This window comes from Camarhynchus parvulus, chromosome 12 (genome assembly GCF_901933205.1).
Source record: "Camarhynchus parvulus chromosome 12, STF_HiC, whole genome shotgun sequence".
Taxonomy (NCBI): domain Eukaryota; kingdom Metazoa; phylum Chordata; class Aves; order Passeriformes; family Thraupidae; genus Camarhynchus; species Camarhynchus parvulus.
In genome coordinates this window covers 20,002,401-20,029,888 of record NC_044582.1, presented here as the reverse complement: position 1 = coordinate 20,029,888, position 27,488 = coordinate 20,002,401, and the positions used below count along the sequence as shown (strand labels likewise).

The 27,488-nt window shown below is 44.3% G+C and overlaps 1 protein-coding gene across 5 annotated transcripts in view; it reads left to right on the top strand.

Annotated features, from left to right (window-relative positions):
* Positions 1-27,488, top strand: part of TMCC1 (transmembrane and coiled-coil domain family 1) — a 76,225-nt gene that overhangs the window by 21,381 nt on the left and 27,356 nt on the right. Inside the window, exon 1 of one of the 5 annotated variants that reach the window (XM_030956464.1) lies at positions 11,487-11,564. The exons of the other annotated variants lie outside the window; for them this stretch is intronic. Coding sequence (XP_030812324.1) covers positions 11,526-11,564 — 39 coding nt within the window. The 5' untranslated portion in view covers positions 11,487-11,525. Of the gene's footprint in view, positions 1-11,486; positions 11,565-27,488 lie in introns of those variants that run through there. 5 annotated transcript variants of the gene reach the window in all.

Genomic DNA, 27,488 nt, shown 5'->3' with positions numbered 1-27,488 from the left:
AGACTAGATTACATAATGAAGCTTAAGAAATAGAAATAATTTTTTTGAAGTGTCTGGCAGATAATGCTCACTCATCAGGGTTGAGAGTCCTCTGGATCCCCAGGTTCTACCAAGCCTGTATGGATTGTCTCTGCATCTAACTTTCACTTAACTTTTTTTGTTGGTTTGTGCTCACTTTCTCAACACTTTGCCTATTTGTCTCCTTCAGCTTTTTGTGATGTTATCTTTTAAATAAATTTTTGACCTTTTCCTTTTAATAAAGCCACAGCAATTTCACTTCCTTGGTTTTGGTGTTTGCTGTTGACAGTGATGCTACACTGACTCACCTTCCCTCAGCAGAGAGTATTTCCTTCAAAATTATTTAAGAATTTCTTAAATCCATCTATAATTAGAAAAATGTCATTGAGCTACAGCATTGATCCATCTGTTGTGAACATATGGGCTGTACAAGCTACAAGGAACAGAGAAACAACTCACAGAGTGGAAAAGTTGTGATTTAATTATGACAAGAACTATGTAATGTAGGATTTGTAGTCAAGCAATATAACTCTGTTTTCTGGTTCCTGTCTTCCGTCATTGTTTGCTTTGCTGGTACCTCCCCCTGTAGTGACACAGCTTGTTCCCGTTGGTGTTGGATGTGTGCCAGTGGTTCTGGGGCTCCTCTGCCCTGTCAGGTAACAGATGTTGAACTGCACAGGGCTGTGCCCATGCCTTGATGTCACCTGTGTCACTGTGCTGGCACTGCTCTTGTGGCAGGAATTCCTGCTCTCCTTTCCTTTCTTTCATTATTTTTCTCCCAGTATTCAGATCTATTCAGACAGTTAGGAAGAGTAGTGAACATTTTGTTTGCTTCACATGCTCTGTACCTGCTCACTAGGCTGTAGAAGTGAGACGTGAAGGTCTCAGGGAGCTGCAGGCACTGCACACCCTTGTGTGCCATGCACCCTTACTGCTTTTAAGATTTGACTGTGACTGCAGAAGGTTTTGCTATGAGTAGATGAAGGAAGTCATCAGACTTGGATTGCTGAGAAATTAGCCTTCATTTATATTTTATCAGAGGCTTATTTTATCAGAGCATTATTCTATATTCTTTTGTGGGTGGCTGTGAAATTGTCAGTGCTTCTTATTGGACCGGCAGGAGCGTTACCTGTTGCAGAACTGTTTTGTCAGGCATGGATGATCAGGAGCCCACGTGCTTCAGTCTTGCTTACTACTGAAGCTTAAAGACCTGTTAAACACATCTGGGCTATTTCCATATCTACCATGTTTTGTGGAGTCAAGCCCTGAGCGTCATCCTTCTGTGCAAGGCTCCACAGTGATTAGAGTTTATGCTTGACATTGCCTACATAAATGCTGTGTTGAGCTTGGCTAAAGCTTGTGATTTATTTTCTTGTTGGGTTGGTCCTGCTCAATGCTGTTACATATGCTTTTTAGCAGTAGTGCTATGTCTGAACACACGATACTTTTCCTTTGGAAAAGGAAAAAACACTTAGCAGCTTGGCCATATCCACGAGGTAAATTGCAAAAGTGCAAAAGGAAATTTTGTAATTAAATTCCATGGTATACTAAGAACCTCAGGCGCCCATCATGGGGCAGCTGTGGAAGGGCAGGGCTCAGGGCAGGGAAGCTCTAGGAGCTGAGTTTTCCGGCCAGCTCCTCAGAGTCCCCTTCTTCCTGAGTCACATACAGAGTACCGTGTGCAAGGAAAAGATGTATACAAGATATGGTATTGATATTAGTTTGTCTTGCCTTTCTTTTGTCTTGGACTTTTTAAACTTCTGAAAGCTCCTATCACATTACCGTTTTTCCACCCCTTTTTTTCCTGGTGTCTTTGTTCCAGCTATATAAACCAGATGGAAGTCATCTTTCTTCATGTGCTGGGCACCATTTTGTCATTTATGTTGCATTTTTAAAAATAGGTGTAGCCAATGTGTGTCTTTCACTCCTGATCCTCAGTTTCTGGCATGTGAGATGTCTTCTTAGGCCTCACGCTTCCTTTTTCAGGAGCTTCCTCTTTCCCCAGCCTGCTTATTTCACATGGCAGGGTCAGTTTCCAGCTGTCTCCTGATTAGATACACCTACACTTTCCTTTTCATGTCTATAACCCCATTGCACACACACACACAACCTCCCCCACTAAACACTGTGCCAGAAAGCTTAGGAGGGTGATGTCCTCAAAATGTTGTATTGTTAACTGAAGTGGGGGGTTGGGTTGGTTAGGTTTTGGTATTTTTTCCCCTGCCAATGTTTTATGTGTGGATGCTGCAATGTTTTGGAGAGAGGAGTCTTTATTTCTTGTCAATTCTGCAAAGCCCCTGGGCCAAGGTTGGACCCTGGGTGCTGGGACCAGGTTGCAGTGTTACTGCATTGGCACTGGGGCTCACAGAGGCAACAGAGCTGCCTGCTCAGGCTACTCAGAGAATTTAGAGGTTCTCTTACCATACAAGAGAAGCATAATACAAGCTCTGCTTTAAGCACTGGTTTATGTGAGGAACGAGGTTAAGCCTGGAGCAACTGTCAGAGTTTAGCAAGGGCTGTGATAGTGCCTTTCAGGTAAAGGTGGAAAACTCTGGTGGTGGTGTAACTTTGCCTGTAAATAGGTTGACCTTGTGTTTATATGGTTCTTCAGAATAATAAGTTTTGGATGAGCCTGATTCTGTGGTGCTGAGGTCCTCCACTCTCATTGGGAATGAAGGACATGGAGTATTTTGTAGTGTAAAGGAGAATAAATTCTTAATAATCCTCTGTGCACAAAATGTTTTTAGTTGACAGTATTGTTACATTCTCTGTTTTCTTAGTTTGTTGTTGAAATAGAAGGGCAAATGTTATCCCAAAACAACAGATCAGATTTTTCTGAATACCTCATTTACATATGTTTGCATGTGTAATAATCCTGCCACATGTTGTTAGGCTTTGTATAGAAGCTGAGAAATGAGATTGTCATAGCATTGAAAGTGTAATAATTAAAATCTTACTGAGATACTTCACTTGGGCTTTTATTTCAAGCAGTCTAAATATTTTTGCATAGATCTTTTCTTGTAGAGGCAACCCACTGAGCTGGGAAAATCGGGATTGTGGTTGTTTGAAAATGGCTGAGCCTGCACAGATCTCATTTGGGTCTCATGTACTTACAGAGCTTTTTGTGTGGTAATTAATTATGTGTCAAGACCAGAACAATGTTGATGTTTGAGAGATATGAAATTATTGGTACTTTGGTGAGCAGTTGTTTCCACATGAACTTTTATCCATGCCTGTGACCCACATGCAGGACCCAGCACCTGGCCTTGTGGAACCTCACTGTGATTTTTACCATGGAGATCCCTGTATGGCTTGCTGTCACCTGGGCATGACACCAGTGTTGGTGTTGGAGCATGGCTGTAGTGAGGTCAGGTTATTCAGTCTGGATTCTGGACAAGCAATTGGTTTGGAATGTTTGGTGGAAGCTCTTGGCTGACACCTTCAGGCATGACTGAGAAGACAGACCAGCTTGGATTAATTTAGTATGAAGCCGTTGGGTGGATTTGCACCTTTTTGCCTCCGTAGGCCCAGACATTTTCTAGTTGCCGTTTGTTTGTTTTAGGGCTGCAGGAATGATGAGAAAAAGGATTTACTGTCCTGCACTGGGATTCTCATAGAGCAGCTTTTCAAGGCTCCACTCACTTCAGTCCTACTGTATCCTGGCAGAACTTCACATGTCCTCATCCACTTGTCAGTTTTGACAATAAGTTTTCATAAATATTTCAAGTATCTTTGGGTTTTGTTTATCAACTTAAATCTATGTTCTGTTAATGTCCACATTTTAGAAAATTACTGCATATACTTTTGGCATAAGTTTATGGTCTTCAACTTGCAGCTGCATCAATATTTTCCAGATAAAGTAGATCCTATGGGTATCACAAACCTACCAGCAATAAGCTTGCTTTTCTTAATTACTTGCAGTGACTCCTTCTAAGTGTTCACACTGGTCTGCACACTGCATGATAGCATAAACAAGACAGCAAGGTGCCATCCTTTCAGTATATGTAGCACAGTTGTGAAAGAATGAACAGTTTCTCTCCAACTGTAAATAGTCTTAGTGGTGACTTATTTGCCAGATATTTTTGCAAATTCTTCTGTCCTGAACACCATGCAATACACCTAGGAGAACCACCTGTGAAAAGGGAGAAGATAAGAGTTTTTTATAACATTAAAACCATGTGGAAAGTCTACTGTGGCTGTGAACAGTATGTCCTGGATCTCTAAAAGATGACTTTGGCTTTAACCCATTTCCCAAAGAACAAGCAATCTTAGCGCCATACTCTAGTGTTGGCTCTCCAGTTCAGCTTACAGTGGTGGTGAGCATTTGGTAATTTTTTTTTAACTGATTGAAGTAAAATATTTGTAGTTTTGGTCATAAGGGACTGGAAATGCTAAAAATTATTTCACTTTCAGCATCTGCAGCTGAATCATGTTCAGCCAGCACCAACTTGCACAGTTCCTGTGAAGGGAGAACTTGTACTCTTTAGGGAGAGTGAAGCAGGTGCTACCCTGACAGCCAGGTGTACAAGAACCTTGATAGACAGTGCACAAAGAGCATTTCAGGACAGCAGGAATTTATCTCTTTCTTAAAAGTGGCCCTGTACACCCCTGGAGCTGCAGATCCAGGCTCCCAGCATATCCGAACGGGGTTATGTCATTGTGTCCAGGGCAGCTCTGGTTCCCGTGTGCCTGTGCCATTCTGCTCCCAGTGGAAAAGTCAGCCCAGCGTTTGTGCAGTGCAGGGTGATAGGGTTGCGCTGTTTGTCTTGCAGCAAGATGAGATACTGGCAGATCACTGGGGTGGCTTAATTGCAAGTTGAGGCAGGTCAGGAGTAGGCTGAGGGTTATTTCACAATCTCAGAAATTAGTCTTCAGTTGTTTAATTGCCCCAGAAGCCCATTCTGTAGCTGGCACTGTTTTCCCTCTCTGGGAGCAGTGACCTTTGTGCAGCAGAGAGGGGCATTAGGCTCAAAGTCTTGTGGGCAAAGGATACACACACCCACACCACACACACTCTATATGGGAAGAGCCAAGAATTTTAGTGTAACTGAAATCTGAAGGGTCTCATCATTATTAGTCCAGATCTAATTTTTTACAGAAGGAATTTTATTATTGGTGTTAAAATGTTATGCACACACTTCTTACTTTATAATCCCTCCCCTCAGTTTACAGTCACCCTTCCAGTGTTCCTCAGGTCCTACAGTTGGTGATGTTGTTCTGCGCAGGGTGGAGGTGTTATCCCCTCAAGTTGTCAACAACTAGTGTCCTTCACTGGGAGGTTACTTGGTTGCTCAATTATAAGGCTATAAATGTAACCTTCTCTAGGCAGTGCTGTTAAAACTCAGTGCTGCATCTTCTGCTGACGTGTTCAGCCATGATAGAGCAAGCTCTGGAGACAGGTGCGTGCTGCAGCAGGTAGCAGAGCCTGTCTGCCAATGTCTCTGCTGTCTTTAAGATCAGCTGTTTCTCTGTTTCAGTGAAAGCATCCAGTAGCAGCTGGATATCAGCTCAGTCTGGGTTGTGTTGTTTTATAGCTTATCTTAGACATTTAGCAGTAAGCATCAGATCAACATGATAATTCCTAGCAATCCTTTCCCATGTCTCTAAATCAAGAGTGGTAAATGGAACTTTAATGATTAATCTCTCTCCTTCTGGTCCTACTGTTTCTCGGAGCAGGGCTTGTAATACGGTTTGCCTCCTAGTTCTGGATGCAACTGGACTGTGAGGGGCAGGGTGGATCTTGGTGGATGTACCTTCCCCACCTGAGTCTTCCTCTTTTTTGGGGAAGCCCCCTCCCTCTTCATCCTCATCCTCTTCAGTCTCCTTCTCAACTTCTCTTCTCCTAGGAGGGGCCTTCACCTACTCAAAGGTATCTCGTTCTTGCTCTTCAGAATGATAAACTTTATCTGATCTCTTACACCATTGTCCTATACTACATGCGGAACAACAACGCTTGATTTGCCTTTTCTTTGCCTTGTTTTCCTTTTTAAGGGCCAAGACCAGTGTGTCTGAGGGTGGTCTTATCCCACAGTCCCTTTGCCATTCTTGGTGATTTCTTAAAACAAAAAACATATCAGCATACGAAACCTCATCCCATTTACCTTCCCGTCTTAAAAACAACATTAACTGTAGTAAGGTATTATAATCTAAGGTTCCAGTGGGTGGCCACTTGCTCCGTCCTCTAACCTGTATAGGGGCCACCAGCTTGTGCAATATTGGATTAGATCTTTTTTGTTCTCAGAGCCCCCTCTACTGGTGACTTCTTTCCAGTGAGCCAAGATACACCCCAGGGGACTGGCCCGAGGGGCCTCTTTACTCTGGGTAGCTCCCATTACATTATCTCCTTCTCTTTGCCCTATCTCGCTTCCACCCAAATCTGTCTTCACAGAGCCTCACAGTAGTTTCTCAGTCTTCCTCCCACACACTCTAGGTGGCAGGTGTCAGATGTGATTTCTCACACACAAGTTTTAAAATGTTAGGTTCTGAATCAGCTTGATCAGAAAGCTTTAATTTACACTCGGGCATATGCCCTGATGCTTACTGGAACAGCAATACTAATGTCTTTCACAGATTCCACACTGCAATAACACTCACACAGTGTGCCAGCCCCTTGATACCCCAAAAGTTGTCTGAAATCGTCCGCAAATGCAGGCTATTCCGGTTATCACAGGGAAATCTAAACTTTCTACGCCAGATTGTTCCCAGTCCAGACTTACTATAGCCCCAGGTGAAGTCCAGTACAGCCCCTCTAAATGAACACTGCAGATGTGTCATCGATGTTTTTGACTGGTCTGCATCTTCCACGGTAGAATACCATCCAGCATCATCCCCAAATCTCTCTTAGGACTGGGGTAAATTTCAGTAAAATCATGATTTTGAGCCATTGGGAAAGGGGCTGCACCATCTTTATCCCCATGGTCTTTAACTGCGTGGATGTCACCAAAGTGACAAATGCTTTGTTTGCCTGTTATTCACTGTACCAACACTGTTTATGATAGTTACGGTGCTAGTATCAAATTTCATAGCAACTCCAAAATATTTTAAGTAATTTCTAATTGTAGATTTGACTGTGATATATATCTTGTCATCCTTTTTGCAAATTTGTCATGAGTGCTTTCTGAAACAGTTATGTAGAAATTCTTAAGTGTAATTTAGTTGGAAATTAATGTTAAAATAATAAAACCTGGGCTTTTGCTTTGCCGTGGCCCGCCCATATAGGAGGTGGGCGGCAGAGAGGAGAGATGTTGAGTGGTACCATGACACTCTGCCAGGGTGTTAGGATTAGGCAGGGTTTTGGCACCACTGGGTGTGTTTATCTGCCTTGTGCAGTTTGCAGGTGGAAGTCCTGAATAAAAGAGCTAATCTAATCTCCCGGTTCCAAATGGTGTGCAGGAAGGAAGGATATTTTACTGGGGCATGTTCAAATATTTTACAACTATGGGAATGCTGTGACTTTCCTGATGAGAAGTGGAAATCTGCTGTACTCGAGCAGCAAACCGGTGCTGGCCAGGAACAGAAATATGGTCCCTGAAAAAACGGAAGTAATTTTTACTCTAAGCAGTGCAACGCTATGCCCATGTCCCACTTTCTGTGAGTGCTGAATGTGGGCAGGACAGGTGAGTCTTACCCAAAGTAAGACGGCCTAACCTAAAGTAGACATGGAGGCCTGGGTTAGCAGTGTTCGGGACTGAGAGAGGCAAAGTCGTGCTGATGGTGGCTGCAGCGTGTGCTGCAGTGGGGGACATAGGCTTCTTTTTCCTCTCAATCAACTTAATTTGTGAACTCTTTGAGAATTTTCTTAGGAGTACATGGCATCTTTTAAATATGTGAGTTTCTGGTGATTTTTAAATGTGTAGGGCTTTGACATACCCCGAATCTGGAAGTGTTCATGGTAAGGTTAGATGAGGCTTGGAGCATCCTGGGCTAGTGGAAGGTATCCCTGCCCACAGCAGCAGGGTGGAAGGAGATGGTCTGTGAAATGCCGCCCCAGTCAGTGACAGGAAGAGGTGCTGGGCTGTTCTGGCGGAGGTGCAGGTGTGGCGGTAGTGCCGTGTTCTGCCGCAGGTGCGGCGGGTTCTGCCCCTGCCCGGGCGCTCGGGCCGCACAGCGGCGCTCCGGCCCGCAGGGGGCGCCGCGGGGCCGCACCGTGGGGCGGGGGGGGGGAAACTCAGAGCCCGTAGCTGCTGCGTGCAGAGACCTGGGGATCACTGTCATGAATCCAGAGCACTGAGGCGTCTTTAAGTGTTTTATTTTGAAATACATATAAAATAAGTTGAAAGGGTTTATCCTGAGAACGTGTAGGTTTCAAAATATGAAATTTTAATCTTCAGAACTTTCTGCAATAAGAACATGTCTCTCCTGTTGGTTATCTCAAAAGGTCCCTCTGTAAGAGGTTATCAGGAAGATCCCTTCCTGTTCATTTACATGTGTCAAGCATTGATGTAGCATTCACACATACATATTTCTTCTAGCTTTGTATGGTTCTAAAAGATAATTTTGTGAAAAACTGCTAAAAACTCTGTATTTGATGTACAAGTAAAAAGCTGTAGAAGATCTCCATGAGAGGGATATTAAAACAAATAATTATCTTCTTTACTGAGCATTTTAAAAAGAAAATTATTTACAGGATATTTTGTACCAAAGATTAATTCTAATTGTGTTTTGTGTTCTCATGAAAGGGTATCAGGCAGAAGCACTAGTTCATTATGTCAAGTTCATTTTAAATTTGAAAATAAGATTTGGTGCCTTTTACTGAAATCTGGCTTTTTCTCCATCATGTTCTTGGATAAAAACAGAAGAATTCACCAATTAAGCTATTGCACAGGAAATAATTGGTGTAGGAAGGTAATATTAGGAAAAGAAGTGACAATAGCCCAGCAACAGGGGACTAAGGCATATGTTCAGAGCAGGAGCCATTAATTAACTGTGAAGATCATAAGCATCAGTTTGGAAATGCTGAATGTGAAGCCTTGGCTCCAGAGACAAAGGAGAATGTTGCTACCATCAATTCTGCTAATCTGGCAGTCCCATCTCAGTCTGATGTGGATTATTTCCCAGCCAAGCTGGCTCCATTCCTTATCTGTATCTCTGTGACCCAGACTCTGAGCCACAGGAGCCTGTTGGGGAAGGGAGAACTGAGTGTCTGTGGAGGAAATGAGGCACTCTGTACCCCAGGTGCAGTGGGTAGTCCTCAGCACCTTTGGCACCCAGCCCTGCGGGTGAGAGGCTGATTACTCAGAGCCATTGGTATCTGCTGTCAGGCAGCATGAAAGCAGGGAGGTTTGGGTGCAGCAGATAAGGTGACCAGCTGGCTGTCCAGGCTCCAGTGTTTTACTACAGTGCTATGGTGGACTCCCACACTGCATCACTGTCTGACTGCATATGTGCACACACTCACACTCTCTCGTGCTTCCACACCATCTCACTCACTCTTACACTCACACTCTCATTCTCATCTCACACACACTTGTCCTTTTGGTCTCTGCAGCAGAAGGCACGTGAGCTTTCCCTGGCGCACAGCTGTTCAAGGTGGTGGTATGGATTTTCTGCAGTAGGAATTGAACGGTGTGCATGAGGCTTCTGAATATAGCCAAACTGCAGAACAAGAAGTACTGACCCAGTTCAGGGAGGAGGAGGATGCAGCTGCTAGATGCAGAATCCCCACAGCATCTGGTGTCTTATCTGCCAGTACAAGGAAGTGCTTCTACTAGTGTCCCAGTCCTTTTCGTTTTCTGTACTGTCAGGTCTCCATGGTCATCACAAAACTGAGAACGTGTCTGCTTTCAATACCCCTGAGTTACCCCTGACTGGGCAGAATACTACTGAATCCTGCTCTCATTTCACAGCTGGGATTTCAGTGCTGAAGAATGTATCTATTCATGTTACTTTTGAATGACAGTTATAAAATAAACACCTCTCTTTAATCTTCTTATAACTTTCCCTTCAAGGTCCATTTAAGGAACCACACTGACTGTTCTCATAACTTTCCATGGCCCAACTGCAAATGCCTCTTCTATCTCTAGTGTCCAGATCACCTTAAAAATAAGCTAGAAACATTTTCCTTAACAAGGCAAATATTCTGGCCTAATATACCTTCCTTTTTCTACAAGACTATACAATCATGCATGGTAGTAATCTGTACTTACCTAGTACCTGCCATTGGGAGGGTTTTGTATGGAGTCAATGCACAGCTGACTCCTAACAGCCAGGTACACACCATAACCATACATACTGTGCTGTCTGGAGCCCCAGATTTGTCCTAGCTGAAGCATGCAATGGGATCCCTGTTAGCCACTGTGCCAGTACTTGGTACCCAGCGAAGCTAAGGTCTGAGGAGAGTGCTAGTGAGCAGCACAGTCCTGGACAATCCAGCACTGAAACTGAGTCAAGACTCATCAGGGACATGCTCTGGCATGGGAGCTGTTCCTTATCCAGTAGTTTTGCTGATAGTTACTGAGAAACTATTTTTCTGTGTAGGTAAGACCATGTACTGGAGTGATCAAGCCATGGCCATTTCAGTGTAGTGCACAAAGGAAGCCTTTCTATTGCATGCAGGAGGCAATTACAAAATGAGTTGGAAATAAAATCCTAAGAACTCTAAAACTAAAATGGTGAGACAGGACTACTTCAGAAACAGGCTTGTTTCCAGAGATATTGAGGTCCTCATTGTGTTTGGGGTTTTTGGTTTACCTCCTTTGTGTATGAACATCCTGGCAGCTGCCCGAGCCCATGGGTTGAGAGCGGGCCCCCTCTGCGCAGCACAGGCTGGCACTTTGTCTGTCCTGACTGCTGGACTCCTGCAGCCCCTCGGAGCACTGCTGCAAAGCGAGGTTAGAGCCCTGCAATCCCCTGTTCTGCAAGATTGTGCCGTGTCCCTCACTCACCAGTTCTGTGAGCGGAGGAAGAACACTTTCAGGATCCGAAAGCCACTCTTGTCACGGCATTTGAAGAACTGCAAGTGTACCTGTTTTATCGCACATCTTTATTGCATATTTATGGCGGGGAGGGAGAAATATTTTCTTGAATTATTTTCTAGTGATTGCAACGGGGTCTTCTGTGTTGATTCCCGGGGCAGAGTTGGCACTCCCGTGCCACTGTGCGAATGCAGCGGGAGCTGCGCGGGCCCGCGTCCGGTGTGGCTCGGCGGGAGCGCTGGGACGGGCTCGCCCTTCAGGGGGGCCCCGGGGCGGGCGCGGCGCTCGCCTGAGCCCCGCAGGGCCGGGCCTTGCCGGCGGCGGGGCGGTGCCGGGGCGGTGCCGGGTGTGTCTGTACCCGCCCCCCGCAGCGGCAGGCGGGAGCGCCGCGCCCCGCGCTGCCCTGCCCGGTGCTGTCCTTTCCTGTACGGCCCGGCCCAGCGCCGGGCTCCTCGGGGCAGCGCTGGGCCAGGACACGGTGCCGGCCCCGGCGCCCGAGGATGCGCAGCCCCCGCTGAGCGCCGCCGGCTGCCGCCCCTCGCCCGCCGCGCTCCGTGCTGCCCGGCCCCGTGCTGCCCGGCCCCGCGGCGGACCATGGTGCAGCGCTTCAGCCTGCGCAGGCAGCTCTCGAAGGTGGGTGCGAGCTGCGGGTCCCCGCAGAGCCGCGCCCGGGCGAGGGGCCCCTCCGCCTTTGTTCGCGCCGGCACGGACACAAAGGCTCGGGCGGGCGGGGGTCCGCCGGGGCCGCTGGTACCGCAGCGGTGCCGGCTGTGGGGGTCAGCGCAGCCTGTACGCTGGGCCGGGGGGTACGCGAGAGGGGGCAGCGGAACTAACGGGTGTGCCCGAGAGGTGCTTGTGAGAGCGCTCACACGCGTGCTTTGTCCTGGGCAGAAGGTCCTTAGCGGTGTGAGCCGTCCCAGCGACATACCTGCAGGGACGGGGGGGAGCACGCCCTGCCCTGTGCAAGCTCAGTAACCCTCACTGGCAACACGGGGCTTCAGAACAAAGGAGCTGCCGTGTATAGCTTTTGCTGTTTATTAATTGAAAGTGTTCGAATTCGTTTCAGGAATCTGCCTTAAGAGAGAGAATAGTTAATCCAAGTAGTCTTGCAGATTGTCACTGAATCCAATGCATGTAGTTGCAAAAACATTTGGAAAAATCTATCCATGAATAAAAGTGAGTCTGTGTAGGATGCTGCAGGTATGAACTGTTGTAGAGCTGCCAGCACAGCCCTATTTGTACACCTTTCCCAGTGAGCAGAATTGACTCTGGACATAGGAGTTACAGTATTGGACTCTTAGAAGGCAAGCTGAACTTTCACTTTACATTTAAGCTGTTCTTCTCCATCCCTCCCACTGCCTTTTGTGTATTTGTAAAGGTTTAAAATGCAGTCATCAGAATTCTAAAATGCTGTCATCAGCATTTAAAATGGGTCAGAATTCGCATCTTGCAAACTGTCTTGGGAAAAGCTACAGCTTTGCAATAATGTGGTATCTTTCTAATTAATTTGTAATTTTTTTTACTACCTCCTCATCTTGATGCGGCCATTTCAGGGAAGAGTGAAACTTGCATCTTTTAAGGGTTTGCCTTTTTACGTGTCAAGCTGTGTCTGCAAGCAGTAGAAGTCTCCACAGACACTTTGGAGTTTAATCTTCCCCTCAAAAGAGACTTGATCTAGTTAGTAATGAACTTTGTATCTTAGTTTTATTCATGTAGGGCAGCCATAATACTTTAAAATGAACTCGTTTGGATAACTCTATTTTAATCCTTGTTTTTCTAGGTGGGCAGGGTGATTTGGAAAAATGTTTTCACTGATTTTTCACCAATTTGTTTTTCTGGCTCTGTCCATTTTTGCGTTATCTGACGCAATTGTGTCTTGCACTGCATTAGCTCTGATTGTGTCCAACCTACTTTATACAATTGTCTGGCCTTGATATACTCTTGACTTCTCTGTTTTAATTGTAAAAGTTGCACAACTCTTACAGTATAGTGTACTGAAGGAGAACATGACAGCTTGGTCTGTGTTTACCAAAACAAAAAGCGTAGTTGTGTGAACAATTGGAAGGGATTATGTTTATCTCAATTTGGATGTAGGATGAGAGCTGCATCTCACTGTGCTTTAGATGGGACTGGGAAGTCCCTGTGTGTTGGACACCTTGGCGGAAGAGAGGCAAATGGTGCTAAAACCATCTTTTGTCTGCTGGAAGGAAAGCATAGAAAATATGTATGATTTTGCTGATACCTTTATCAGCTGAAATGCAATCACTGCAAGACTGTATAAAAATAAACCCTAACTTCATTAGTATTTATTCTGTGGAAACCTCGGTTCTTTTATGGATGGTGACTTGCTTCAGAGTTGGCAAATCCTTTTGTAGGACCTGGAGCACCTGCTCCCAGGGTGCGTCCACTTCTTGTGTGAAATTGGGCATTATTATGTGGCGTGCCTGTGTTATGCAGCTGCAAGGTCAAAATTGCAGTTTCTAACCACATTTAATGATGGAGGCTTCAAATAGAATGTGCAGATTTGAGAGCTGCAAACTGAAAAATGCTGCCACCGGTGCTTATAAAACTTGAGCAAAGAAAAAGCAGGACTTCATGCAAGAAGGAGAAATATGGCCTCATGATCCAGGCTTTAATCTCCAAGATCTGGTTTTCCATGGGGCTATTTGCAGTGAATGGCTTCCATCAAATCATTTCAGTTTTCCCAGTCTCCATCTTCCACCTATGAATGAGGTTAATGCCTTTCTCTTATTTTCATAATGGCTATCCAGTTTTAAAATATTGTTCTGGAAAGGGCTGTATAAGCACTTAACTGTATCCTAATTTATGAAATGTGTGCATTTGATAACCAGTTTCCCCTGGCCAAATTTGGTTTGTTCACTTTGTTATCTTCTGGTTCTGTGGGAGGTCTCCATGCCTTTTTTTTTTTCTTTTTTTTTTTTCCTTTTTTCCTTCTTTTTTATGTTTTCCCTTCCTCCTTAAGTATCCAAAGTGCTTTCAGAGTATTTTGGTTCAAACTACTCTCTATCTTGTACTGTTTGGAAGCCCTTGGAGGCCCTGTAGTTACTGTCACCCAAGATCTCAAGAAGTGCAGTTGCTGATGTGTTGCATTTGGAGAAATCCCTCACTGTTGGGGTGATAATACAAAACTATATTTAGCTGTTACACAACTTCAGTTTTTTCAGATGTTTTAGCTGGATTTATGGAAAGAGAATAATGGAGACAAATTGAACTCTATTTGAGGACGCTTTCCTAAGTTATCATGCATCCCCTTTTTCAAAAGGTTCTCCTTTCCTGGGAAAGATTCCAATGAGCCAAGTAGTTAAGTTCAATTTAAAGAAAGAAAAAGCCAAAAAGAAGTAATTTTTGTGAACTGTGATTGATACTCCATTCATTTATCCAGCACATTAAAATATTAATAATTTCAGGCCAAACTCTTTTGCTCCCAAGTACAGTCTGGATTTATCAGCATCTGAACTGTCTCTGTGTTGCCACTGGTGTGTGTGGAGCTTATTTATGGGAGAGGAACTTCAGTGTGTTATGTTGAAATAGCGTGGGAATAGCTGAGCTAAAAGAAGCTCGCCTGTGTGAAGGTGACAGGGGGTGGCTGTGTTCAACAGCACAGGCTGCATTTCTCCTTGTCACTGACACAGGTAAAAAAACTTTTTCCCGCAGTGTTGCCCCACCTTCCTCAGGTCTCTTAGCTCTTGAGTTGCCTGTGGTGTCGGGCAGATACAACAGGATAGAGCGTATCTGTTCACTACCAAGTAGTAACTCTTGCAGAGTTCTCGGTAAAACTGTCCTTGGAAAGATATCTGGTGTAGCTTGCCTACACTTAATAATGAGGAAAAGTTAGAAGTAAGAGGAAGATTTGGAAATTTTATGCGTCAACATGATTCTCATGTTTAACAGAGCAGCAGGCATGCAGTTTCCCTGTGGCTCTTCAAATTTGCCCTGCTCATGAAACTGGAATGGCATTGTTGTACCTGTGGCTGAGCAAGGCCAGTGGGGTAGTCGGATCTAATGAGACCATCTGAGCTACAAGGACATATTTGTTACCACATTGGTAGCTCAGTGGATTACCTTTAAATTAACCTTTTTCTCTTGATAGAAGTGATGCAAGTTACTGCTGAGGGCATCTGATAGAAGGTTGCTTACTCTCACTGCAGCCTTTGTGGTGTGCTGCAATTCTGTCCCAGGCACACCTCACCCTAACTCAGGTGTGTGCCCTTGCTTGGGTCGTGCAGGGGATGAACTTCCCCCAGTCAGTGCAAGGGCAGTTATTCAGCATTTTCCTGTTGCTTCTAAGGTAGCATTAGGTTGGCTTGTGTTGGCCATTTGAGTGCCCTGTTATATACGAGCCAACTGGGGCATTGCAGTGTATTGCTCCTCACATTACTTGGGTTTGAATCTGTTCTTGCAGATATTTTGCATGGTGTACGGGGCAAAAGGCTTGTCTACACAAAGCTGAGAGATGGCAATGTGCAAACAGGTCTCTAAGCATTGCTGGCTGTGCTGGTTTGGAATGAGTGACTAGAAATGCTGTGAACTTTTCTAAGTATAATGGGTTCTCAAGAAGCTTCCACTGAATCATCTTGCTCAGAGGAATATGTGGGAAAATGTTACAAAGATACTATATTCATCTTACGAAAGGAAAATGGGCTTCTAGTGCTCTGATTGAACCAGTTGGAATATCAGGGTTCATGAGGAGTTTGTTCTGTGTCAGTGTAACAGCTCCATGAATGCCATGACAGTGAGGAAGTGAAATAGACTTGAAGCATCTTTCATATTGGTAATTAACAGGGTCTGTAAAACTACACCTGCAGAGATGTTAGAGGTAGGATTTGGGAACTTCTCTTTGTGATGAAAGCATTACTAATAATCCAGAGAATCAGCCCTATCCGTGCCTGCTGGAGGTCTGGCAAATTGCATGTAATGGCTCATTGCCAAATAGACTTACAATGTATAAAGCTGTAAACACAGACTATAGGGGAATTCAGCTTACATAAATGCATCTTTCTTTGTAATATTGAAATTCTGCAGCTTATGGCAGTTTACAGAAGATCATCATACTTTGTGATAGGTGCTTACAGGTGGCTGGATGGCAGTAACAATTGGAATTTCCTCCCATCAGGGATCAAAAGAAGCATTACAAGTGTTGGCATCTTTACTCTGAATTAGTTAGCTTTAGGAGTTCTTTGTAGAGATTTTGGCTTGTGTAGAATTTTTCCCTTCCCCCTCAATTCCTTGTGATAAACCAGTTGGCTGTTTCTTCAGGGGCAGAGAAAAGTTTGCTCTCGTTTTGCAAGTCTTTCTGTTCTGGATGTGACAGTCAGTGATAAAGGTGCACATGTAAACTAGGTCCTTTCCAGAAGGGACAGAAAAACCCTTATGCTGGTGGAGGGCCTTGGAAGTTCAGGGGAAATGAAATAATGGTGCAAGAGGAGTTAGTTGACATTTACATGATATCCAGTTTGGATCTCCCTCTTGTGACAAAGAATGTGACAATGGCCTCCAAAATAATTCTTATCAGAGATTAATTGTGAACAGTTGTGCTTGAGCAGAGAAGAGGTTGAGGTTTCATTCACAGGATTTTGGTTGTTCAGAGATGGGGTTTGCCTGTTCTTTCAGTCATATTTGCTCAGTGTTCCCAAAGTGGAGGGAACTGACTTGCTCACCTTACAGCAACCTATTCCTATGGACAGGAAGAGTAAAGGAGCAAAATGGCTTTTTGATTTTGGGTGTTTGGTTTTGTTGTTGGGTTTGTTTGTTTGTTTTGTTTTTTTCCTAGCTTGAGACACATTTTGGATCTCCCTGAGATCAACTGGTATTTGAATAGGGAGGTCAGCATTCCTTTCTTGAGTTCTCATCTTTGATACAATTTAAAATAGATAGGAAGAATTGCTAAGGAAGCAAGGTTCTTGTCCTTCAAAGATTTGCTGTGAAGGTTTTAGTATGCATGAAATAGAAAATTGTATTTGGATTTGAAATATGAGAAATAATATATTTCAGCAGCATATTATAAGTACTGTTGTTTGAGCTTTGTGATAGGGTATTCAAAGAGCACACACTTAGCAAGAGCAGAATCCAAGATCGCCAGAATGCAAACTGAAGTTTTGGTACAAGAGGGGTTTTGTTTTTTTCCTGGAGTGCCCTTGGTAAATGTTCAAACTGCAGCAAAATATTTTCTCTGTGTTATCTGCATATTTTGTGGTCTTACTTAACTCTTGGAAGCCTGTGAACATTGAAGTCATGTTCAGAAAGTCTGTAACTTGTAAAAGTCTCCATTCTAGAATCACTAACTTCTCCCAAAAAGAATGAAATGTTGGAGTGCTTCAGTTAGCACAGGATGGCCTTTGTGCAGGCACAGTTTGTGCTTGTTCAGGCATGTCTGCCTCGGAAGTGCACTGAAACCCACTGCCTACATCGTGGTGTGAGAGGTCCCAGGATCCTGTTGGTAGTGGACAAAAACTTGGAGGGGAAAGAAATATTTCTATCATCAGGAAAAAATCATTTCAGCCTGCTGGCATTGGCAACAGGAGCAGAGGAAATGAAGAGTTTCAGGTTGATGGGGAGGTGGTGCTTCACTGGAGCCTGAACTGGAAAGCATGTGCAATACTGGTGCAGAACTGCTGCCCAAAGGTCAGCAGTGTGTGGAACTGATGTATTGGAGTGGGACTAAAGTTTCTTTTCTGCCCACCAGGAAGAATATAGGATTTTACTAGCTTGCATGAAAAGTAAAGAGGAAGAAGAAAATACTGCTTTTCATGCCAGAAGAGAGCAAAAAAGCTAAAGACTGTGCAAAGAAGTCATTGTGCTGTTATAGATTTAACTAATTGTGCTGTTATAGATTTAAATAACCCTGCAATGCTGTATGGAATACTGGAAGGACTGGGGTACAGACCTCTGTGGCCTCCGTGCTACAGGTTTCTCCAAGGAAATGCCTCTGGTGTGGCTGGCTAGCAAAACCAGAAAGCTGGTTGCTGCAGGTTTTTGGTTTCAGAGCTCATCAGCTGTTGTTCAGCTGTTTTTCGCACTGAACGAATTATAGACATCTGCTTTAAAGGGAAATCCTTCCCATGTAGAGTCTAGTTTGGAGGGGCACTTGTTCTTCTGTTACTAACATTCTCAAAACAATTGAGATATGTTGATCTTGTTCATCACTAACTACTTAATTTCTACATAGTCTTTGAGAGTTTTCTTATGTAAAGTACCATGAGAATGCCTTCATTCATTGTGTGGGAAAAACTGTGGATAACTGGGAGGGACAGTAGGTCAGCTTTAGCAGTTCACTGACAGCCTGTGCCAGAACGGTGAAGATTCAAAGCAAATCCTTTTACATGAGCCTAGACTTAATTATTTTGTTAGATATTTGGAAGTCAGGACTGTGCTAGGTTTCATGTTATCCTAATATTGGTAAAATTTGGGAAATATGGAACTTGCTGCTACTGCTCAGAAATGCAGAGAGTTGACCTTGCTGCAGATGTCACTGGAGAGCTGCTGGAATTTAGTCAGCCCAAATGTTTATTGTTTAACCAATAAATACTGAAATTGTATCCTTTCAGAATCCAGATTAATATATATATTGGTGGAAACAGGGTAATGGAAGGGTTAAACTTTAATGCTGTTCTGCTTTTAACTAAGGAAGGGCCTGCACTACGTACTGTGCAATCTGTGTGTGGTGCTTTGCTGCTGTTGCCCTATGTCTCTGTGGGTTTTTGGGGTGCCCGTTACTTGGCCATGCTGCAGAAGTGCTCATGGGGCTGTGTTCAGGTTCATGCTGACAGCTGGATGGGGCTGGGTTACCTGGAACTGCATGCTCCAGCAGAGGCCAAGGAGCTTGGCTTTCCCTGCTGCTACCAGGTTCATTCCCATGGGCCCTGGCTGCTTGGGTCTGGGAAGATGATGTGCCTGTCCTGCTGGTGAGGCTGGTTAGTGAAAGGGAAGCTGGGGAGAAGGGAGACCTGAGTGCCAGTTGAGCTGTTTGTCTGCTGCTCTGTGCAGAAGCTGAGAAGCTCTGACTGATGTGGCATGGAATGAGCACTTGGTGGAGTTTGTGCAGCTTTGCAGTGCCAGGGCTTTATAGTGTTAGCCAGCACACACGTGCTGCAGTGCACTCAGCCTGACTGCTCAGGCTGTTCTGTAGTTTCTAGAAGTCATGCCTTAATTCTTGTCACAGTTCATCTCATGGAAAATTTTTAGTATGCTTGGACATGGCTCAATCATCCTCCTCTTACCTGCTCATGTCCTGGCCCAGCATGGCCAGGTTTCCATTTACAGTGTTTGTTACAAAATGTTTTTGTAAATTCATCCATCTGGAGTATGACCTTGTATTTTTTTAAAACTTACAAAATTAATAGTTTTAGGAAAGTAAAGGGAAATTTGACATTAATTAACTTCAAGTTTAGAAAGAAAAAGTGTTTAAGGTTAAGATGTGTTGAAGGGCAGCCTTCCAGTGCGTAAAGGGGCTCCAAGAGACCTGGAGAGGGGCTTTGGACTAGGGAATGAAGTGACAGGACAAGGGGGAATGGCTACACACTGACAGAGAACAGGGTTAGGTGAGAGATGGGGAAGAAATTCTTGACTGTGAGGGTGGTGAGGACCTGGCACATGTTGCCCAGAGAAGCTGCCCCTGGCAGGGGGTTGGGACTAGATGGTCTTTAATATGCAGTTTAACCCAAACCATGCTGTGATTCTGTGAAATGCTAAGAAGAGTTGAAACAAAAAACTTGACCCTGTGAAGTATAAGCAGTTTGGGCAATAATACAGAGTTTGTACTATCATGAAGACTGAAATTTACGTATAGCTGTTCAAAAATTGTACATATACTTTTTAAAAAACCTCACTGTCCATCAGCTGCCCTCTGTCCCTCTGTCTAACTCTGTCTTTCTGGTCACTGAGGATTCCCAGTCTAGAGTTCTAGCTGCTTTCACCTAAGTAAACCCGATTTCTAGATTAAATTACTTTTCTGTTCCACGAGGTAATTACCTGAGAGATTAAATTCTGTGTATGAAGAGAATGGTGTTGATGACTTGGCAGCATTTCAGCTAGAGGCTTGCTGCTCAGTGCTGTAAACCTTATTGTTGTCATTTCTATGCTGAAAAATTATCTAACAGAATTTCTATCCCGTTTTTCAGAAAGGGCAGTAAATTGCTTTAGCTACTTTGTTATGCCATGGAGAAGGAACACTTAATTACTCAAGTGGCTCAGTGGATATTTTGACTGAAACTCCATCTGCCAGAGCAGAAATTGGTTCTATTTTTAACAAATTGAGGCACTTTTCAGCAATTATTTGGCTGAGTTGCTTATAAGCGGGTATTTTCATCCACTGCTCTGGACTGTCTTCTGGGTGAGGTTTATGTGTTGTCCTCTGTGGCTACTCTTTGTTGTCTTACAACAGCTCTTTTCAGCTAACCAATGACAGTTGTCATTAAAAATGTGTGGGAATACTCCAATTAGGAAGCAGAAAACAACTAGATACTTTTGGAAAAATTTTATTGCCTACTTTGAGACCAGGCTTTGGGATGGGGAGAGTTGTGGGGCAGGCAGGACAGAGAAGGCAGGACAGTGAGTGCTGCCTGTCCGTATGTTCCTGCTGTATTTGTGTGTGATTCCCTCTGTGAGATCAATACCAAGGATTGCACAGCTGGAAAAGAGGGGTGGTGCTTTTGGTGGGATTTGCTATGTAACTCCTACTGTACTCTTTAGCTGCCAAACACTAGTTCCAGTGAGCTGGGTTAGTGAAACATGCTCTACTGGAACTGTTCACTTACCTTGGGTGATGTTACTGAAAGCTCAGGGAATGCCTCTTGCAGCAGCGGTAAGCAGGACAGTGATACAGAGCTGGGACGGCTGGAAAGGTGCTGCCTGGGGGAAGGAGCAGCCACGGGCCAAAGAAGACGCTGCCTTTGCCATTTGTTTCTAAGATATTGATTAGAAGGAATGGAAGCTAATTGCCATAGCAATGAATTTCGCTCTTGCCCCACTCTTGTGTGTTAGCTAGTTTGGGTTATGTGCATGGCACTGCCAGGCAGCCACAAAGCCTTTTGGAGCAGCCAGGGTGTTTGTGTGCACAGGGAGCTGGCATTGGTGCAGGTGGGGTTTTTGCAGTGTGCTGTCCTGGTGGGCAGTTAGTGACTGGTGTCCCAGCCAGGCTGGTGGTAGTCTGGCAGGACTCTGCAGCTGTGAATGCTGTTTAATGGTGATTTGGGGAGGTGACCCAATCTGTGTGGCCTTGTTGTGACCCAGGTGGGACCTTACCATCCATCTGAGTAGTCATCAAGACCAAATATTAGGCAGGGCCTGTGTGGTGAGTTGAGACTAATAATGAATGAATATGTCTTGGGAGCAATGCATTATTACAGTAAACGTTAAAAATGTACCAACCTGAGTTCGACCAGAGCCTCCTGAAATAATTTTTACCAATTTTTTTAGAACATGCTTTGAGTTAACTTAGACTGAGACAGGTGAAAATTTTAAATCTTAGTGAAGAAAAAAAAGAAAAAGTGGTGGTCACAAGAAAGGACTTGTCTTCCAAATATTCAGCAGAATAAAAGCTTAAAACAGTGTGAAGGGAAGAAATAATATGATAATTCTGATGCATTGTAGGGTTATCAGCAAGCTGTCCATTATGGTGACTTCTGCAAAGGTTCACACTCCAAGTATGGATTTAGAGCATGTGAGTCCTGGAACTACCTGTGCTCTTGCTGAGCAAGAAAATAGGAGAAGGTTCCCTTTAAAAACTGGTAATAGTTACTGATCAGCTGATAGGGACTGCTGTCAGAACAAAAGGTATGCTTACTACCTAAACTGGAAGTGCATTTGTTTCCCCAAACTGTAAGCCCAAGTGAGGTAGCAGTTAAGTCAGAAAACCAAGTTCATGTTTTGGTTTTGGGGAGGGCAGAAGGAGGAGTACAAGATTTGTCCTTTTTAAAACCATCTCTTGTTGTTACCAGTTTTTTGAAGTAATTCTGCAGTTCTTGCACCTTTTTCATTGTCCTGTCTTTAAAGAAGGCCTTTGCAGATGTTGCTATTTCTCAGGGCTACTGGTAGATCTAGGACTCAGCAGTGGGAGTGGTTGGCAGATTGGTGTTGGGGGGTGCGTCCTGGTGGGCCACCCTTGGGACAGCATGTGACAGAGCAGACTGCCCCTGAAACAGCTCTGTCATAATCAGGGTAGATGGCTACTAAGCAGATAGTTCTTAGAGATCCAGAAAGTGTACTCATGTAGCTTATCTGTGTTTGTGACCTACCAACCAGGAGGGAAGTGCAGTGGAGCGTCCCTTAGACTTGGTTTTCACCTCTGCATTTCTTGAATGACCATGGTAGAACCAGCCAGGCTGATTAGTAATTAACAGAACACAATCTATGTGAAAACATGCTCAATGAATAAAGTCACATGTCGTTCTTTTTGTGGCTAGATGGTAAACACAGTTGTCTTACCTGCAAGGCAGTATGCTGTGAGAGGACAGTCTCTCACTTCTTCCGTAGAAGAATACACTGTCTAGACCATCACCCAACGGTTCTCAAAACATACAGGGTCTGTTTGCTGTGCTTACTAGAGGCATGAAATATAAGCCTCATCTTACAGTGTTTTCCCTGGATCTTGCTTGGGATCGGTTCAGCACCTTGTGCTTTGTGGTTCTGCGTGTGGTTTCCTCCTGGTCCCCGGGAGAGCCTCGTGTCTGTCCTGCTGGAGGGATGAAGCAGGTGCAGTGTGTTTTTCAGCTCTTTCCAGTCTGACAGCTCTTTTTTTTTTCTCTGGTTCCTGACTGGTACAAGGCCCCTGCTGCAGCATACCAGGCAGGTGACAGGTGTTCATCTATCTCACACGGGACTGCACAGTGTGCAAGGTGTCTGTGCCCTCTTCAGCAGGGCACGGGTTAGATTTGTCTGCTGTTGACTCCTTAACCTGTAACAGGAGCCTCAACAATCTCCTCTGGCAGGTTGCGGAGGAAGAGATCTTGAGGTTGCACCTTGGCCCAGAGCTCTAGAAGAGGTGTAAAGCATGTCCTTCAACTCAACAGTATTCCTTTTGAAATAAAAATAAGGTGTTTTCCTGTCAAGAGTATGTTGGGGTTTTGCTTGTTTTTTAAAATAAGCTTCCAAGACAGTTGCTAGCAGAGCTACTTTGCTTTTTTGGTTTTATTATTATTCAGAAAACTTTATTATTCTTCAGACTCTCACTTGAGATGTGTTTCTGACAGGGGCAGGGAGGAAGTATTTTTAGAAGCTCAGTGGCTCTGCTTGCAGTGCGTTCATGCCTTGCTTGTTCAGGGTTGCAGTTGCTTTTTCAAACACGCATTTGGGGCTCCTGCCAAGACACCCAGGGCACTACAGCGTCGTGTTACAAAGTCCTGCTTTGTGCAGGCAGAGCTCAGCCCGGCAGGGCTGGGTCTGAGCTCTGCCAGCATAGTGCTGTGGTACAGTGTGTTTGGCCAGTGGAGGGGTGCTGGGGTTCACACTGCGTGCTGCCCTCGCCGCACACTCAGCATGGAGAACTCGCTGCCTGCCTCTGGAACCGTATGTCCTGGGGCTTTCTCCTTTCTTGGATGTCAGCTGTACTGGGGTTGTGGATGTGGCTGGTTTGCTGGGCAGAGCCCTGAGTCACCTTTGAACAGCCTGGCTCTGCATGTCTGTTTGCTGTTGCTGATGCTGCTGGAGTTTGCTTTTAAAAAATCAGTCAGCAAGGTGCTGTGTGTTGTGACACCAAGGGAATGAAATCGTGTCTCCTGTCCATCCCCTCATCTGAGTGATTTAGGTTTTTTCTGCTGCTGTTTTTCTGCTCCACAGCAAGCAATGTTTGTGGCCCATCTTGTGCTCAACATTAAAATAAGGAAACCCACTTGTGCCGCTGAGATGTTGGTTTTGTTTTAAATGCTTGATCTCTTCTGGATGTGGCAGTAAAAATTGCTCATTGGGACATTCCCCATGAATGCAAAGAATCTGTAGTTTGAATGGTTTAGTGATTAGAAAAGCTTTGTAATACCAGAAATCCGTTTCAGGAGTATGGTTAATTCTTTTCCAGTTACAGTGATTTCTTCCAGGGAGCTTTGAGGTCTGACTTCCTCATGGGAATCCTCTGCAAAGTCTTCTGGAATTTGTCCCATACAGCACAGAATGTGGGGAATTTGTCAGAAAGTGTTATGTACAGATTCAGTGAACAAGAGGGAATATGAACAGCAGAAGAAACATGGCTGAGATAAGTTTTAGTAGTGTTTAAGACTTCTTTAGTATATAAAGGCTGCATTTTATCAGGACAGTAAGACAGTTCTAGGAAACTCCCTGTTTTTCAGGAGAGAAACGTTCTGGTCTTTGAAAGTCTACCTGCATATTTCAATGGAAATATTTTGGTCAACTAAAATGGGGTGTTTCACGGAGAAAACAGTGGTGAACCCCCCAGGTGCTCCCTCCCCTTGGTGCAGAGGAAATCCAGTCCCTGCTGGGATTGCTGCTGTCATCTGCGCTGGTTGAGCTCTGTGATTTCCCCCTCCTGTCGCCTGTGCGTTGGCTCTGCTGGGTGTGGGTCTGGCAGTGCTGGGATGGGCCCTGTTCCGGGCTGCAGCAGGGGTGGGCTGCGGGTGTCCCTGCAGAGCTGGGGCAGTGCCATGCGTCCGGGCTGCTCCGCGGGCATGGGATGGGCAAAATAACACTCTGTCTTCAGCCTGAGCGTGCTCCTTCCCAGAGGACAGAGCTGCATTGTTGGGACAACGAAATGTGAAAATACTAAAAGCATTCAAACTATTTTCTTTTTATTTGGGAGCCTTTTGTGGAGCTCTGCAAAGCAGCCAGCCCTGTGTGTAGAGCTACTGGCAGAATTCAAAGGTGAGCTGGGAGTAGAAGGAAAACCATAGGCTTTTTGGATTTTTTGCTGCTTTCAATTAAGGGTTCTTATATTTTTATAGGGGACATTATCAGTGTCAAGCTAAGATGCCTGGATACATGTTGACTGATCTATTTTAAAAGGAAAAAACATTTTTAGTCAATCTGGTTTATGGTATGTACTCTATTTCAATGACTAATACTTTGGTTTTAAAAATTCAGCTTTCTTGTGTTGTCATCTTAGCTACAAGTATCTGGGACTTCAATACCTCTCCAACAAAGCCAGAAAGGATCAGATTTTCTGCTCTTCATATTCCAGCAGTTGTAGGAAATACGGGTTAAAGGGAAGAAGGTTTCACTTTTATGCTGAGAGGACAGCTGTCAAATTCAGTGTATCCTAGCCAAATTAGTGAGCATAAGGCCTCAGGTATATTACTGAATTAACAAACAAGCCTGTGTCAGCTAAACTGTGGTAACCCATCACGTCCTGTGCTTGCTGCATACTTTGGGCTTATTGCAAAGTGGAAACAAAACCTTGGATCCTGCCTTGCACATGTGGTGACCAGGACGACTCACATTTGCAGGTACGGTGATGGACGCACAGCCTGCTCCATGCATCAACGTAGGCTTGTTAGTTATGTTATGAACTTAAGTCACTGAATGGCAAAACTCAACCACCAAGACAGTTGCTGAAGAGTGAGAAGATGTTTTTTGTGGGTTTGAACTTTGGTTGGTTTTTTGTGATTTATTTTTCAACTACTTTAATAAAGTGAAAATGTGAAAAGGTGAAGTTTGGTAGCTCAAAAAGCTTTACATGCTAACCAAAAGTAATCAATTTGATATACAGATGTGCAGCAAAACTAAAGACTGGCAAATTAAATTCTGTTTGAAGAAAATTCAAGCAATTTCAACCACAGCTGTGTACCTTCCCAAGTTGTCATTGGAGAAAACAGAACATTAAGACTAAAAGAAATGTGGGTTTTGGGGAGTGTGTATATTGCGTGCCAGTTAGACTTAGATATTAAGCACTGTGGTAATGTTCATGCCAACAATATGGAGAAATGACAAACCAAGTCTTCTTGAAAATGTTCCATATCATCACTCTGCAGTTTTTAGGTTGCTTTATTGATAAACTTAATCCTTTATGCAGACTGGGCATTTTGCCCTGATTGTGGTTTCTGCTGAACTGGAGCCATGTTGGATAGTGTGCTAAGAGTCTTTATTTTTAATCTTCTGTATCATAAAGGAGGAAGATCATGTTTTAAATGCAGATTTCTAACAGATTAACCAATTCATTGCTTATTAAAAAAACAACATTATGGTTTATGGGTAAAACAAGCATGGGTTTAAAGCCCATGCTGCAGGTCTCAGGTCTGCTGAAGTTTAACTTTGTTTTCCCCTTGCTTTCCCTTGTGGCTGGAAGCAGATCCCAGTGATCATGAAGCAGCAGCCACGGATGAGCCCTCATCAGCTTGTGCCAGACTGAGGTGTAGGCAATTATCTTGGACTTGTCAGTTTTTCCTGTACCTGGAGAAATGGAAAGGAAAGGAGACAGGACCAGAATTTAGTTTGCATGTCCTTTGGATGTAATTCTTTGAAGCTCCATTCTGTGTTTGAAAGTGGAGCTTAACCAGTACTAACAGATTAAAGTGAGGTTTTGGATCATCACATGAGTAGCCAGAATAGACAAACTGTTTAGTCTCCACTAGAGAGAGGCTGTTATAAATACCAAGAAATCCATTTCTAACTAGACATCATTTAACCATGTATGCAGATCTGGTCTAGTAGCAATCTGGCTGGCAGCAGCTGGATTTCCTTCATTATTACTGTGGGTGAGTCAACTTGATGCAGCAGTGATCACAAGAATGCCCTTGGAAAATGTCCTTGGTGTTGATACCTCCTGAAGGGGGACCTGCCCATCCATGCAGCCATTCCCTCTCCAACATGGCCCCTGGGGACATCTGCTGAGTGATAGCTGCTCTGGCTGTGGGCTGCCCTTGTTGGTACCCCAGTCCTGAGCTGCATGGTCTCAGCCTGCCCTGGTCTTTCCTTCAGACTCACCATGGTGGTTTTGTGCTGAACCGGTTATGAAAAGTCCCATCAGTATGGCTGCACTTCACATCAGTGCTATGGGATGCGAGAATTACGAATTAACCTTTCTTTCTCTCATTTCCTCCCCTCCCCACTCCAAGTCCTAATGGAAACATTTGGAGTACTTCTGGAAACAGGTGTGGAGAAAGGGAAGGCTGTTTTTCTTCTGGTGATTAAAACTGGGGCAAGAATCTGTGACTAGTAAAAAGAAAGCGAGTTTGTGTGCACAGCATCCTCTGAGGGAAATCTGCAAAAGACAAATATAGTCAAAACTGGCTTTATTCCAATGGGTGTGTGCAGAGGAGGGGAACTCCAGCTCTGTGCAGTGACTTTGAAGTCTAGGATCTTAAATTAGAAGATAAATGTTAAACAATGTATTAGCTTAAAGTGCTTCTGGCCCAAATGGTACTTCATACGATTAGGCTATTGCAGCATTTGTAATCACACACGGGTTCATAATTTGTATATGCCTGCAAAATGTTCAGGTGGCTTCAGCCCGTCTCCCAGGCAGTAAGCACGGGAACAGTCTAGTGGGTTTCAGTTTGGGGATTAGTATGGATCAAGACCAGGGATCTGTGACTGGAGTCTTGCAACTGTGCAGGAATTTACTAATCACCACAGAATTAAGCAGGAAGCCTTATGCAA